Raw genomic sequence first — 16,237 nt, forward strand, 5'->3', positions numbered from 1 at the left:
CTCTCAGCACTGAGAACCCATGAACAGCCTTCAGTTTTCAGTATAAAACAAGTTAGAATAGTCAAAAATATGTGAATAAATGAATACACAAAGACACCACTGCTTGCCACAGCAGACTGTCTGAGATTTTACAAAAGAACTTACAAATGTACAGACTTCTAAAACATGTGTGTTTGGACTTATATGTATGTGCCCCTGTAAACATGCTTCTTCGTGCTTCAACACCCACCTTTCAAAACCCCACAGACACAGACCTCATACGCTGTGACTAATTGTGTCTTTTATTCCAATTCATTTTAGCACAGTGTAGTGCTAAATATAAAAGCAGATGTAAATGTAATTTCTCTTGGGTTCATTATGAATATCAGTTTTAAGTATCTTTTTAAAAATAAATTACAGATGTTAGAAGGTGTGAAAGTGAAAGTGTGTAAATTGTAAATTATGAAATTAATAATCATCAATTCATGCAGTCAAAAAATATAACCATGATATTGTAAAAAATAATCTTTTTTTTTTTATTAAATGTTATTTTATTTAGCTTGACAATGACAATAATGAGTGATTTAATTTTTTTGATTATTTCAATTTCAATTTCACGGTTTTGTTATATGTCATCTGTATCCATTATTTCATTATTATTTAACTTATTTTTTATACTTATTTTATCTTTTATTTTTATTTTATTTCATAATGTCCAATTAATTTATAAAAAAAACTATTTTCAGGCTTTACAGGCTAATATGTGCTATAAAGTTTAATTCTATAATCTTATTTAATAAATTATACTGATAATGATAAATGATTAAATATCACGGCATGCTGTATTTCATGGAAACTTGAGGGCCCTCTGCTGGAGGAAGTCCCGCCTCTTCTCACAACTAAACACCCTCATTGGTTCCCACACACGTCAATCAAATAACAGCCATGTCTAGATTATGGGTCAGATAGAAGACCATCGGTTTCGATCTGTTTGACTTCAGCGGATTCATTTCACCGTTTTACCTTTGGAGGTTTTAACTTGGATAAAGTGACACTGACAGAAAACGCGCTCCCGTGTCGCTTCATCTGCGCCTTTTGTCAGCGGAGATACAACATCATGTTTGCCATTAGACGCGGAAACAATTGACGGCGCGTTTTGTCGAGCCTTAAAAAATAAAAGGGTGTTTCTCACAACCAGGCTGTCAAGCACACAGAGGGACCATAGATGTGATTCCTTTCCTCAGCGGGCGGCGTTTGAGACAGAAAAATGATGTCAGGAAAGCATTTCAAGGCTCATGAAGTGAGCTGCTGCATCAAGTATTTCATCTTCGGATTCAACATCATATTCTGGGTAGGTCCGCTGTTTGCTGTTTGCTGTTTCAGGCCTGGTGTATCCTCAGCTTAACACATTGACATGACATGTTTTTGTTCTCCATCAGCAGTAGCTTTAACGTCTAATTCTTTGACAGTCGTGGCCTTTATTTTATTTTGTTTTATTTTATTTTTTGCCCTTCTGGTTTTCACGGGTGGCTTCATCCCTGCAGTGTAGGCTCCATGCTCCTGTGCACTTGCTCCCACTGTCAGCTGTCAGCAGGCTTTTTGTTTTTTGCTCCGTGTTGTTGTCAGCGTTTGAGGAGCTCAGATGAAAGGGCTTTCCTGACTGTCTGACAATATCGTGTGTTTGCTCATCTGAGGACATTTGATTTGTGTCAGTGGTGTTTGGATGGGGGCAGTGCAAAGTGTACTTAGAGCAGTCATGTCCATCCCTGGTCACCCTGTGCTCAGCAAATAGACACAACAACATCTCCTCTTGTGGTTTGGACTCTCCAGTAACCCCATCAGGAATTTCTGGAAGTCCCGCTCTGGGCCTCCAGTTACCAATTTAAATACTTCTGTTTTACTGAGGAGAAGAAGATGGGTCAGACATACTTTCTAAATGTATTGATAGTGATAGCAAATGGCTTTAGGAATTCCATTTATTAATGCTAAGTATTATATATGTTAATGTGAAAGAACGTCTTGTTTGAAGGCAGCTGTGGGTCATAGCTGAAAAAAAAAATGTTGTAAAACTAACTGACAACTATTTTGATAACCGTTTAATTTTTTCAAACCATCTTTCAACTAAAAAACACTAAACCTTTGATGGTTCCAAGTTCCCAAATATGTGAATTCACTTCTTTTGTAGGTCATTACATTAAATTACTTTGTGAGACAAAACAAGACATGACATAGACCACCTGATTAAACGCATAATCCTGTTCAAAATTCAAATTGTTTAGGTCTGCGACTACTACATTGTTTCAATAATGATTATTCTACCAATTTTTTTCATTAAGTGTTCAAGTGTTTAGTCTACAAAATGTCCGAAAATGAAAATGTTCACCACAATACTCTAGAGGTAAAGGTGACTTCTTGTTTTGTCTGATTAAAATGGAACATATTTAATTTACAATGAAAAGCAGCAAAACGTCACATTTGAGAAGCTGGAACCAGAGAAAGTTTGCCATTTCTGCTTTATGATTGACTGAAATGATTATTTTGCTATTAATTAACCGATGAACCAGGTGGGGGTTGCTAGTTTGGCTTATCCAGTAAATTAAATACCTGACAATTACACACTGCAGTCCTGCTTGTTGATTTGCAATAAAACGCCTGTGTACAGTATAAACACTGATATGCAGCATATCATCATATTGCCTAACCCTGTCTAGTGGTGCCAGTATGTTTTGTGGCCTTTCATGAACCCTGTAGTGGAAGGTCACCTGTCGGGCCCTACAGAGTTTGTCAGCAGCCATGCATTCAATGGGCCGTCCACCAGTCATGCATCACCAGAGGAAGTCTGTGTCAAAAGCATCTGTTCCTCTTTCCTCTGCATCTCTTTCATAAATAATCCCTTGGAAAGTTAATTTGCAAAGTGCTTTTTGTTTATTTAGGGGGGAATTCTTAACTATGATTCACGGGTTTAATAGAAGGAGTTAACATTAGTTCTCTAAACAGCATCATTACTCGTGAACTTGGTGGTTTTTTGGGTAGCCTTGTCTAGTGGGTTTAGTTTGTTTTTATTCTTGCTATGAATCGTTCCTAACCTTAGTTGGAAGTACATTTTATTTATTAAGTCAAGGACCAAGTCAAATCACATTTACCATTTCTGTTGATATTTGAATGACAGATAAGTCTTACAATGTCAAATCCATGATATACAAACTGTGTGTTCAAAGTTTGACAAAACAATATAAATACCAGGTACAAATATGAGCCTGAGCTTATGTCCATCTCTCACAGTCTTCAGATACTCTGGTTCTGTTGTTATGGAGAGTTGTCATGACAATATGTTCTGACATCCTACAATTTTGTATGTATTAAAGCCACCACTTCAGTGTTTCAATTATAAATCTTACAACTAACCAAAGAGATAAAAACTCCAACTATGTAAATTTAGTTACCCCATCTATCAACATGACGCCCATCAAACACGTTTGGTCTGGACTGGCCATCAGATCTACCAGGACAAATTGTGGTGGGGCGCCACATCTGTGGGCCCGTAGACCATAAAGTTTTTAGCATCCCTGTCAGTCTCCTCACCGGCCCTCTCTGTGTGCCTGTCATTCAGAGTGTGATGTCTTAAAGTTGCTGCTGTTGTTTGATACGAAGAAGAGTAAGCAAATCTCACTTCTGTATAATTAGAAAATTGGTGTTTTAATACATGAATAAAATGACTGATAAATTACAAAATTATAATCATTTAAGTATTATTCTTCTAGGCTGTTATAATTATAGTCAAGTCTAATTTCTGTGCTTCATTTCAAAATAAAAAGCCTAAGAGCCATCTGAAAAATGGCATCAGTGTATTGATTCCTAACTTGAAACATGGTTTTGAACTCTTCGGCCCTGATCAGACAAGACAGCCTTTGTTTTCTATAGGCAGTAAATGTCCGTGAGCCTCGTGTTTTTAGATGCTCTTAGCTGTTTAAATATGCTTTCTAATGTGGGAGTCTCCTGCTGATACTGCAAACTGAGATGAGAAATATTTAGTAATGGACCGCTGCCAGGAAAACCTCCTCGGTTTCTTTCTCTGTGCTTCTGTGTGATGACTACATGTCTTAGTCACAGCAAAATAATCCTGCTCTCTCATCCCTCTTGTCTCTCTCTTCTTCTCCTCTTTCAGTTCCTCGGAGTAGCATTCCTTGGCATCGGGCTGTGGGCATGGAGCGAAAAGGTACGTTTTATGCACTTATTCATTGTGTGAATCTTTTCCCCTTATCGACATCTGCAAATCATTCTTAAACTAAGCGGATCATTTACATTCACCACTTGTCGTTTACGCCCATCTGTCTGCACAAAATGGAAGCAGTGGCTTTACTGAATCAGAAAGGAATGTCATGCTTTCTGGTGGGACACCCCTCTGAACAATGGACTGAATGTATCTGATGCATTTCACAGATTCATTCATGGTGTACCCCTTCAGTACTAGGAGTATTAGAGGTTATTGCTTCATCCTTCACACATGGCTGCAACTAACTATTATATTAATCTGATGATTGTTGTTGTGATTATTCAAGTAAATGGTCAATAAAATGTCAGAAGATAGTGAAAAATGTCATTCACAGTCCAGTAAGCCCAAGGTGACGTCTTCAAACGTCTTGTTTTGAATGATCAACACTCCAAAACCCAGAGATTCAATTTACACTGATATAAAAGAAAACACAAATCTTCTGATATGCAAATTTGGAACCAGAGAAATAAATTTATTTAAATATTGTCTGGATAAAGATGAAGATTTAAAGTTAATAAGGCATAGTTCAGTTCAGAAAGGAGACTGTGCACTTAGGACCATCTCCTATATGTGTGCCACATGGGTTTCGCCACACCTTTAGGAGACCATCGGCAAGTTTGAGTCTATTCACTCCAATAGGAGAAGTGAACGTGATCACAGATTATGACCGATTCCTTCGCCCCATAGTCAACGAAATAAATATCGGACCTAACCATAGATCTTCCCAAGATTCGGACACTAAGATGCAGTTTTTCAGACCGACAGATCAGGAGAAAATTAACCTTGTTCGAGTCTTGTCTCTGTCTCATCAACAAACTCAAACTCGGGATCTCACAACACACATCTCTCTTCTCTGTGTCGGGTCAGGTTTCACTGACGCAGCACTGCCGACAGCGTCTTCCAACTGCATAAGCAGAAGTTAAGAGGGACTTCTACGTGAAACCATGAATTAAAACTGGAATAAAACTTTATCAGATACTAAGCTAGCAGATAAAAATGAGTCAGGCAGAGTCAGGTACAAATTCATACTGTATTCGGTCTCGTATTGTTTTGACATGAACAAACAATCATGACCACGCCCACTCAGGAGACAGGAAGTGTATCCCATTTTATACCGTTGGCGCTGCTTGTAGTTCGTCATCTTTGGTGTAGAGTATCTTTGGATCGTTGTCTGTACGTTAAATATGAAACTGGAATCAGCCACCGTTTAGCTTAGCTTAGCATAAAGACTGGAAATAGGGGGGAACAGCTAGCCTGGCTCTGTCCAGAGGTAACAAAATCCACCTACCCGTGCTTCTAAAGCTCACAAACCGACACATTATATCTTATTTGTTTAATCCAATCACAAACTGAAGTGCAATGGGTTATGTGCTGGCTTTTTAATGGCTTAGAGTGGTTGTCTGGCAACCAGTGTGAATCTACTGCTCCCAGCCAGGAAATAGTCTCCCCCATAAAACCATAACTTTTTATTTTTATACTTGTTTTTACGGATTAAACAAACAAGCTACACATGTAAATTAATGATCTTTTGAGATGCTCAAAAACTCATTAATTAACTGAGGTGCAAAGCTAAGCTAAAAGGCTGCTGGCTGCTGTTACATATTTACCGTACAGATGTGAATGTACCAATCGTATTCCCTTACTTAAGAAAAAAGAATTTTACCTGCCTTTATTAAGAACAGAAGATAAGACAATTCTTCTAATCTCCTTCCTCTAATCCTCCTTCTAACAACTTTCTCTTGCCCCCTTTTGCTTCCTCACCAGGGCGTTCTCTCTAACCTCTCGTCCATCACGGACCTCGGGGGTTTCGACCCTGTCTGGCTCTTCCTTGTGGTGGGTGGTGTCATGTTCATCCTTGGATTCGCTGGTTGCATCGGAGCTCTGCGAGAAAACTCTTTCCTGCTCAAGTTTGTACGTTCCCTAAATCCTTCGTCAGAGATGTTTCTGTCTTTCATAATAACATTTGTTAAATCCAATGAACTGCTTGTGTATTTTCAGTTCTCTGTTTTCCTGGGTATCATCTTCTTCCTGGAGCTGACTGCAGGAGTCCTGGCCTTTGTCTTCAAAGACTGGATCAAGGACCAGCTCAACTTTTTTATTAACAACAACATTCGGGCGTACAGGGACGACATTGACCTGCAGAACCTGATAGACTTCACCCAGGAATATGTGAGCACTCTTCTTTCTTTATCCTAAGTACTGATTTCAACCCATGCGTTGTTTTTACAGAATCAGAATGTGAGAATCATGGTTGTTCATTCCTGTGGGAAGTAGTTGATGTACATGTGACGGTTGGTTGGTTGGTTGGTTGGTTGATTGGTTGGTTGTCTGTTTAACCTTGCAGTGGGAGTGTTGTGGAGCTTTTGGAGCTGATGACTGGAATTTGAACATCTACTTCAACTGCACCGATTCGAACCCGAGTCGAGAGAAATGTGGAGTGCCCTTTTCTTGCTGCACCAAAGATCCAGCGGTATGTCAAGTAAAATTTTATTTATATAGCCCAATATCACAAATAAGAAATTTGCCTGAAGGGGCTCAACAATCTGTACAGCATTACTACACACTCTGTCTTCAGACCCTTGAATTAGACAAAGGCAAAACTCACCAAAAAACCCTTAAACCTCAGGAAGAGCAACAGAGGAGGAAGCCCTCTATCGGAACGGACAGACGTGTAATACAGGTTGTGTGTACGGAATAGAGCAACAAATAGATTTACAGTATGGGGACAACATTATAGATTGTAAAAAATTATGTATAATATGATCTGGGAGGACATTGAACAACTTCCAGGTGCTGCCAACATACAGGACCAGAGCCACACGACCTCCTCTCCACCATGAAGACCTGGAAAGAGAACAGACTTCACAAACATACATGAAGCAAAACCAAGCAAATCACATCACTCGTATGTTTAAGAGAAGGAAACAAACACACAGAGGGAGAGAGAGAGAAAGAGAGAAGGAGGAGGAGGCTTGGACTCCTGGAGGACGAAGAACCAGAACCAAAACATCTGGAATCAGGCAACGACAGCCAGGAGAGGCTCCCAGGACGGCCGATTGGGGGGGGGGTCTTTACATTGCTGACAGTTGGAGGGGAAATTGTGAAGGTCCTCTCTGTGACGGAGTCGGGTTATCTGTGTCCTGCAGAAGGCTGGCTGATGTTGTCAATCATGGCTGACTTCCAACAGGACGTCCAGGCCTCAGTGTTTAGTCCTCTCACACTCTGCCAGCGCAGCAAAGTCTGGAAGCGGCTGGGAGGAGTTACCTTGACCAAGGCAATATTTTTTTTTTTTTTTTTTTGGCAGAAAAACATGCTCTCTGTTTAGAGCAGTGACAACACTCTGCCGCAGCAAAAACAGACTTGCTTCACTTTCACTAATGAAAGTTGCACAAGAGTGTTTTTTTTATTTTTTTTTATTTGCTGACCTAAGGATGTGCTGTTCCAACGAGGTCATCCTCTTTGAGGGCAACACTTCATGACAATTAGCATCAACAGAAAATGGTCGTTGAATCACACAATGTTCCCAGAGGTTATCACTTGCGCTGAACACTGACTTTTTTTTTTTTTTTGGTCAAACCAACGGCAAGGCATTTTCAGTCGGAGCCTTCAAGAGTTTAGAGCTGCTTGACAGAGAAGTACTATATTGTTGCTATATAAATTACACCGCCTTGCCTTTAAGTCCTTGAGGCCAAGTCCAAATCAAATCACATGTCTTCATGAACAAATTGCAAAACAGTTGCAAGTGTTTCAGGTCTCTGACTGCTGACTATTAAAATGACACATAATTCAAAGGATGGGGCTGACATTTGTCTATATTCGTTTTACTGTCATCAAATACTGTAGAAAGATTAATGAATGTGTTCATTCATGCTTTCTGACTTCCCTGCCTTGTTTATGGTTCTCAGGTCATTTATATCCTATCAAAGAACTAAATCTATCAAATGAAAGGGTCCCAAATATATAATTTCATTAAAAAGGCTTCGTAATTTCCTATAACTTGGTACTGTTGTTTTCAGAAAACCTTACTCAAACAGGAGTTGATAGTGTTTTTAATAGTTTTTGTACAACAGTGGAGCTCAATGGCACAGAGGAATAGGCTACATCATGCTTTGGCTACACAGACAGTAGTTATTTGTTTTCTTAAGGGAGTTTGTCCTCATCTGTTTCGAGGGTCTAAGGACAGAGGGTGTTATAATGCTGCACAGATTGTTAAGCAAATTTGTGATTCATGATATCGGGCTCACATGGCCAAGTTATTTCATTGCACAAGCCTAATAATCAGATTTATAAGACCCGCCTGTCACTGTCTTATTTATTTTTCAGTTGCTTCAGGTTGTGACCAGGTCAAAGTCTCTCAGCAGCCAAATGTCCAAAATGAAGTCGAAAGTTCCCTTTTTAATGAGCTAAATCTGACTCGGATACAAGTGTTGAGTTTCAGGTCTACAGCTCCGATTCTGTGCAGATTAACACAGGTTTAGTTCTTTGGGACCACTGCTGTCCTGTACATCTCCAGACCCACTACAGTAATATACTGGACAACAGTGCTGTCCTGGTGTAATGTTACACTATGTTGATCTTGACAGTGACAAAATCATCATGATTGTAGAAAAAAAAGTCCAGGTTGAAAACAAGCAGTAACTTGCCAATATATGACAAACATCTGTCTAATTACCTCGACTCTACCTTTTAACAATGTGTAAGCATTATCTCTCTTTACTTCACAGGAGGATGTCATCAACACTCAGTGTGGATACGACATCCGAGCAAAAACGGTGAGATAACTTACACTGATAGACTGAGACCCTCGTCTAAAACTAAGCTGGTGCTGTAAACCTGCATGAAGAGTGTACATCGCTCATGCGTCTTTTGCCTCAGGCTGGTCTGCATGAGGTCATCAGGTACTCCACCCTGGGCACAATATCCCTCTTTCAGTTTGTTTCCCCAACTCCTCACTCTTCAAAATACGGCAGCTGGCTCTCCATCAGCACTTCTTTGGCTTGTGCGGTATTAGTCATGCTGCAGCAATGCAATGGGAAGTGAGACCCCTCCCCCATCATTAGCTTTGGCCTTACTCTATAGCAGCATAATGCAAGGAAAAGGCTGTGTTTGTTTCCTTGACTTTAAATCTGAGGGAAAAGGCAGAGTGAAGCCGTTTTTAACGAGGCAGAGGAGAAAAACAGCAAGCTGAGTGTGTGTTTACAACCAGGTAACATTAGTTCAGAGGGGTTTTAATTTGAAGGGCTTATGAGGAGACCACGAGATAACATAACATTAAAAACTGTTGTTAAAATGTTGTCAACTGTTGCAAAGTAAAGCAAACCCCAACGTTTAATACTTTTCAGAGGGTAATAAAAAAGTCATTTCAAAACATTTCATTTGCATCTGGTTATAAGCCACTATACTTGTTTGACTCGTGCTCTTCCAGGACTCAGAGCAGCGGACTTTCATCTATATCAAAGGCTGCGTCCCTCAGTTTGAGAAGTGGCTCCAGGACAACCTGACAGTGGTGGCAGGCATCTTTATTGGGATTGCATTACTACAGGTGAGGAACAGTGTTAACAGCTTACTTCTACATCTGATCTCTGTCAACTTCTCATGAACCTAACATGTCTTTTTTTTTTTTTTTTTTGTGTGTGTGTTTGTTTGTTTTTGCGGTTTTAGATCTTTGGCATCTGTTTAGCGCAGAATCTCGTGAGTGACATTGAAGCCGTGAGAGAGAGTTGGTAAGAATCAACAGCTCATTAATTCAGCTGCAATTTCACTCGAGCTGGGAACAGTTATTTCTCAATAGTCAGTGTTAACATTGCGAAACATTACTTACTTGGATCTACGATATCAATGTGAGGCTGATGCTTGTGGCCTTCATCAGGATCCGTACACTTTGCAAGAAACCTCCACTTAACCTAAACACATTGTCAAAGAGCTGTTAGCAAAGTCCTGTTATGTATTTGTGCATTTTATGTCTTGATTTTATCGCACTTGTTCTTAAATCCGCCTCCTGTTTTTGCAGTTTGTTTACCTAAGACCTCCACAGAGTCTCCAAAAGCAAGACGGATGTACCAGGTAAGCACTATTTGATTTTATCATTAACATTGCAGTATAAATTATTGATCCCTCACCCTCCCCTGTGGAATGTGTTTATACTGAGATGTTTTTTTTTTTTTCTGCAGGACTCTGCAGTTGGGATACCAGCAATGAAGGGAAATAAATGAATCAGCTAAAGTGTCCAGAACCAAGAGTCTCATTCATGTGTACATAATAAATTTAGAGTTATTTTTTAGAGTTATTCGTGGCCCTATTTTTAAATGAAGAACAACCTTTGAAATGTACTGTAGCTCTCATACAATACAAATGAAACAAATGCAGTATAGGCAGGTATGATGGTAAAGTGGCTCACAAGATAACACCCAGTTTAGCCTGTAGGGATGGAGGAGGGGGGTTATAACTTATGAGCAGGACACAATGAAGGTAGATTTGTTGTTTTCTCTGAGGTAGCACTTCATTTCTAAAAGGGCCTTGGTTTTATAAGTCTCACAGCTGCAGTTTTTAACACTGCGTGTAAGGGTGGTGTACAAAGCTGAAGTGATTCTGGAAATGCACTGCATGCCTATTGTCTACTGATAGGACATTGGCTCTCCTAACTGTATTTCATTAATGTTAAGTATTTTAAAATATTTGTAAAATAGTCACTAGTTTAGAGTGAATTGGCTGGTTAGCACTTTGTTGAATATTTAATGAGATCTACTTAAAGCTACAGAGAATTAACTTTAAATTTATTTCCATATGCGAGATGATCACACTCATATCACACAGATGCATACAGTTTGTGAGCAGAGTTTTGTGGGGCTGAGGTGGATATAGTATTATCATGAAGGCAAATCGTGGATGTATTAGGTTTGTAAAGTTGCAGTTTGTATGAGTTTGGCATTGACTTTAAAGAAATCTCGAAACATACTGAAACAAACCCGAAGATGTGGCATGTAAATCAAAAAAACCAAACAAAACAAACTCAGCCTTAAGCACTTTAATCTTCACGTAAGAGAGATGAAGCTCATTGCAGCCACTCAGCTTTTGTCGAAATTGACTGTTACTTAAGTCAAGCAGCAGCCACTGGAGGGGGCACTTTCCTTAAAAAAAAAACAAAACAAAAAAACAAACAAAAAAACTTAGAAACTGTATCTGTAACTTCATGGTGCTCCAGAATTGTCAGATTCATCTTGAATTTGTCCCAAAAAAAGTCTGTTGTTCCCTGCACATTACCTTTTACAGTTATTGTCAGTCAGTGTTCATTCATTCACTTTCCTCCTTTTGAACTGTTGCCAATGTGTTTCTTTGATGAAATCTGCCTAACTGATGATATACCTTTTGTTGTTTGCTTTTTTTTTTTTTTTTTTCCTGTTTTGATCTGTAAGTTTTCACTGGAAAATTAGGATACAAGCCATTTTCAAGGCTCATAATGAAAGGCAATGCTGGTACCTCCTGGTGGCACTTCACTGACTTTATAGCCTACATACGTATTGTACTTGAAATCAGAGCACACCGGCTCTCTCACCAGCATTATGTTTAATGCAAACATGGGAACTAAGATACAATTTATAGGTTTTTTATTTCTAGATTTAACCTGGATGCATATAATTCACAGGCAACCTGTAACAGAACAGCATAGCATGGAAGTAAAAGCAGCCTTTTAATATAAAATCAAAGTGAACCTGCAGCAGGTTACACACAGCTTTTCCTTTGCAGCTTACACGAAGGATGTTAAACAATATACAGTGTCTGCAGTTTGAAATCTTATTATAAATGTATAAAATGGCCACGGTGTCAAATATCCTTTTTTTCCCTCCCAAAGGTTCATATGATTGTTGGTGTTTACTGATCACACACTTTCTTACCACTCAGTGCCATACTTGTAATTTCTACATACTCCTTATTATAACTCTTCTCTTGTTTCATGTGTACTCCTGATTCTTGTAAATAACTGGAACGTGACAAGTTGTAAATATATATCTTAATAAATGTGTTTCTTTGTAAACTTTTGTCTGTGCGTACTTTATCTAAATTGTAATGTGATGTTGTGGTGATCTTGGCCGCACTTATTCATCTAACGTTAAATTTTCTAATCATGTTTACAGTTGAGTATAGCTTTTTTATTATTAATGAGTGATAGATGATGGGCATCACGCACAAGCCCGGGGGCCCTGCAGGGCTTTGACTGGTAGGTCAGTGCGGTTATCCATCCATAGGAACAATGATAAGAGTACTACCTGACCAGTCTCCCTGTCCCTGCTGCTCACCTCCCTGACCAAGACCATAGGTCTACACAGAGTTCCTTGGACTCCATGGTTTGGCTTTTGTCCTGACATGCAGTGTGAACTGTGGGACCTTACACAGGTGTGTGCCTTTCTAAACTGTCCACTCAATTTAATTGGCCACAGGTGGACTCCAATCAAGTTCTAGGCACATGAAAGATAATTAAAGCAAACGAGAATCACCTGACCACAATGTGGAGCACCACAGCAAAGGGTCCGAATACTTTTGTGAAAGAGAGATTTCAGTTTTTGATTTTTAATACATTTGAAAACTTTTCTAAAAGTATGTTTTAACATCGTGATGTTGGGTTATTGAGTGTAGACTGAGGGGCAAAAACAGCAATTTTATCCATTTAAAATTAAATCTACAACACAACAAAGTGTGACAAAATGAAGGGGGTGTGAATACTTTCTGAAGCCACTGTACATGTAACAGAGGTGAGTTTTGGAAGTGAGGGCAGGGTTTTGTCTCTCTGTAGCTCATTTGTTTTCTCAGACTGTTTTCAGTTCCCTAATAGTCATCTGTTGATTAGACTGAGGTGGAGTGAATGCTCCATGGTCAGACAGGGGAATGCCACATCACAGTCACAGAGAAAAAAAAACAAAGATTAGTGGGTTACACACACACACACGCACACACACACATATTTCTTTCAACACATCATGGATAATTTGCAATTTAGATACCCGGCTTTGATAAGTGTATCTGTTTGCTGTGTTATCAGGGATTGCTTGCAACCCTCTGATCTGAACCTTGGACAGATGCTCAGTGTTACTCTCGGCCCTTTCCTCGACTCCGTAGAGAACAACAGCAGACTCTTTGCTAAACTGATATAATCAACCTTCCTCTCAAACAAATTCACTCACTCTTCAATTTAATACCAAAATGCTTTGGTCATCAATGCTAATAGTCCTCATACAGTCACTTCATGCCGAGGCTCTGGCTGAACTTCGCCCGGTAGGCAACGTTCAGCAATCCACCCAAGGGCCCCAAGGCTTTGTAATAGGTGGAGGATCTCAGTTTAATTAGCTCCATGTCTGCTTGCTTTTAAATCTCCTTTGAAAACCTACTTTGATTTTAAAAAAAATATAATTTATAAGGTGATATTTTATATGTGTTTAGTTAATTATTTTCCTACATTTTATGTATTAATCATTTTTTGCACAGCAACTTGTAACTTTGTTAAGAAAGGCGCTATATAAATAAAGATTATTCTTGTTATTCATATTTTTGTATGTAGACTAACTGTATGCCCTGGCAATTAATGTTCTTATTATTCTTAAAGGGTCTTTATTAATAATTATTTGTAATTGTTTTGTCTGTATTCTATTCTGTTGTTTGCTAAATTTGGTATGTATTGATTCCTCATGTGGTTTTCCTCTCCTTTGTTTGCAGTCACTTTGACTAGTATCAGGAATAAAAAGTATATTTTGTTTGGCGATAATCTCTCAAAATAGGGAAAACCTGTTCATCCATTTCATTGTTAAAAAGGCAACAATCATTCCCACAGTGCCACAGGTCATGACATACTGTACTTCCTGGTACTTTATCAGTTGAGGGTGAAGCCCTGGAGAAGCCCAGCAGCAGCTACTGGCTGTTGGCTAAAGTTGGACATTGACATCAGAACTATTGTCTACTGACAGACCAGCTTCCTAACTGTTAGAGACGTCTACCTTCAGGACAGTGAGGAAATCATCAGAGAACAGAGATGGTGTGTGTGTGTGTGTGTCTGTGTGTGTTGGACGGAAATTGCATAATCTCAACCTCAGTGACACATCAGTGCTGAGGTGATCCTCTTTCTGTTTTCAGTACAACTCTGAATTCCCCTGGAGAGGACGACCATCAACATCAGCAGACAAACACTGACACCCACTGGTTGCTCGGATCAGTTCACATCGACTGTATTCAGTTCGGCTGAATGGTGTTACTGTCGCCGTTTTGGAGTTCAATGATAAAATTTAATAATGTATTTTCTGACCCCATTTGTATTTACAGCACAGCTGGACGCTCAGTGCTGCATGGACCAGTGCCTGTCACTTGGAGAATCTGTTTTCCTTGTCAGACTGAGCACCAATCACAAGCCTGTCTCTCCTGTGACTAAAAATGTTATTTAAACTATATTTGCCATGGATCCATATGTTTCTGCTAAATGTTCATGTAAAAAAAAAAAAAAGAAGTAGAAGTAGAAGGGCACTCAGAGAGTCTAGACCTCTGCCTTGAGGCCAGTGTCCAACAACAATACACCGGACTTCAGAGAAAAAAAAGATCATAGTAAATGATCCGGATCTGCCCCAAAATTGAAAGGGTTCTTCCCTGGCCCAGGCCCCTTCCCACCGCCCAGTTTGGTGCAAATCAGTACAGCACTTTTTGCGTAATCCTGCTGAAAAATAAACAGACACGAGTGAAAATATACTGTAATCTCCTTCGTGGAGGTAATAAAACTATGGGCCAATAAAATGTTATTAGCTCAAGCTCAAATATTCTATACATGGTTAAAATAAAATATATACCCTATACATTTGATCTGATTCATTTGTGGCTCTACATAAAATATTCCAATCCAATGGATAAGGGGATAACATGTTAAAGTGAGAACACAAATATAATACAGAGGTGTTCAATACAGTAGTTTAGAGTTTTTCTGTTGTAAATACAAACTATGTATGAACCTACAGTCATGTGACTGATTTGAATGTGAGGAGACAAAAATGGCTGTCTCCTAAAACTATATAATGTAGAATCATTCAACGATGAGTGAAAGCATATTTAATCTATGCCTTTCGAACACAGACAGCAGAGTAAGTGTGAAAAAGTTCTGCTGATCCTACTGATGAAAAATGATTAAAGGTGCCATCATTTGAAATGTAAGAGGCAGATACTCAAGGCTCATTTCAATGGATGGGACCTTTAATCACCCCTCATCCACACATACACATGGAGATTAGAAAAACACTACTGGAGTGACAGTGCTAACAATCTTAATTAAACAGATTGAGTTTGCAACAGCTTCCATAGAAACTTTTATTTGTGTCCAAAACCGGTAGCTATATGGAAATATTTCATATTTCTGCTCCACAGACTGACTCTTATAATGCAGTCTTCCAAGCTTGTGGTCCTCCTCAGATGCTGTAACTCGAGCTGGAGGGCTGGGTCCTCACACAGACTGCCCATTTCCTCCGACCAAGACACAGCGACAAAGTGCCGACTGTTCATCCTGAGGAGAAATTAGGTGAAAGGTGTTAAACATGAGGACGTTTCTCTACCTCCTCCTGGTAAATATATACATCATTCTTTTTTTTCTTATGACTTCTCCTGTCAAAAATATCACAACGCTATTGTTTGTTGACTTGTCAGGACATGTAGTGCAAACCTGAAATCCAGACACCAAGTCTCACTTTTCGCTTGATGAATCCAATCAATCAGGTAATCCCATTCCATTGATTGATCGATCGATCGATCACATGTTTTGTCCCCCGCTGTATTAAAAAGGAGGACACCTGGCTGCATCTGCCAATAGCAGAAGTCCCTGTCAAATCTGTGCTCCTCGGGTTAATGATTTGCTGTTTATCTCGTACTTAGTACTTGAGCGTGGAGTTTGGAGTCTGCCCTCTCCTCCGATAAAACGTAGTAGGAGAAGCTTGGACTTGCTTTGCCTTTCTTTTCTGGCCCTTTAGT

The 16,237-nt window shown here is 39.3% G+C and overlaps 1 protein-coding gene across 1 annotated transcript; it reads left to right on the plus strand.

The window, feature by feature from the left end:
* The first annotated feature begins 925 nt into the window (after nucleotides 1–925).
* On the plus strand, nucleotides 926–11,556 carry LOC111231381 (tetraspanin-5). Its single transcript, XM_022758452.1, has 10 exons — nucleotides 926–1,330; nucleotides 4,145–4,195; nucleotides 6,017–6,163; nucleotides 6,251–6,421; nucleotides 6,597–6,722; nucleotides 8,977–9,024; nucleotides 9,678–9,794; nucleotides 9,914–9,975; nucleotides 10,263–10,315; nucleotides 10,423–11,556. The coding sequence occupies exons 1-9, from the start codon at nucleotides 1,247–1,249 to the stop codon at nucleotides 10,273–10,275; spliced, it is 819 nt and encodes a 272-aa protein (XP_022614173.1). The 5' UTR covers nucleotides 926–1,246; the 3' UTR covers nucleotides 10,276–10,315; nucleotides 10,423–11,556.
* The last annotated feature ends 4,681 nt before the right edge of the window (nucleotides 11,557–16,237 follow it).

The sequence above is a fragment of the Seriola dumerili genome, unplaced genomic scaffold (genome assembly GCF_002260705.1).
Source record: "Seriola dumerili isolate Sdu_G_001 unplaced genomic scaffold, Sdu_1.0 BDQW01000301.1, whole genome shotgun sequence".
In the NCBI taxonomy this organism is placed as follows: Eukaryota; Metazoa; Chordata; class Actinopteri; order Carangiformes; family Carangidae; genus Seriola; species Seriola dumerili.

Bases quoted from the DNA above. Each gene is read 5' to 3' on its own strand.
- LOC111231381 (XM_022758452.1), top strand. From the start codon at position 1,247: ATGATGTCAGGAAAGCATTTCAAGGCTCATGAAGTGAGCTGCTGCATC. The intron at 1,331-4,144 runs GTAGGTCCGCTG...CTCCTCTTTCAG, and splicing joins GATTCAACATCATATTCTGG to TTCCTCGGAGTAGCATTCCT. The intron at 6,422-6,596 runs GTGAGCACTCTT...TTAACCTTGCAG, and splicing joins TAGACTTCACCCAGGAATAT to TGGGAGTGTTGTGGAGCTTT.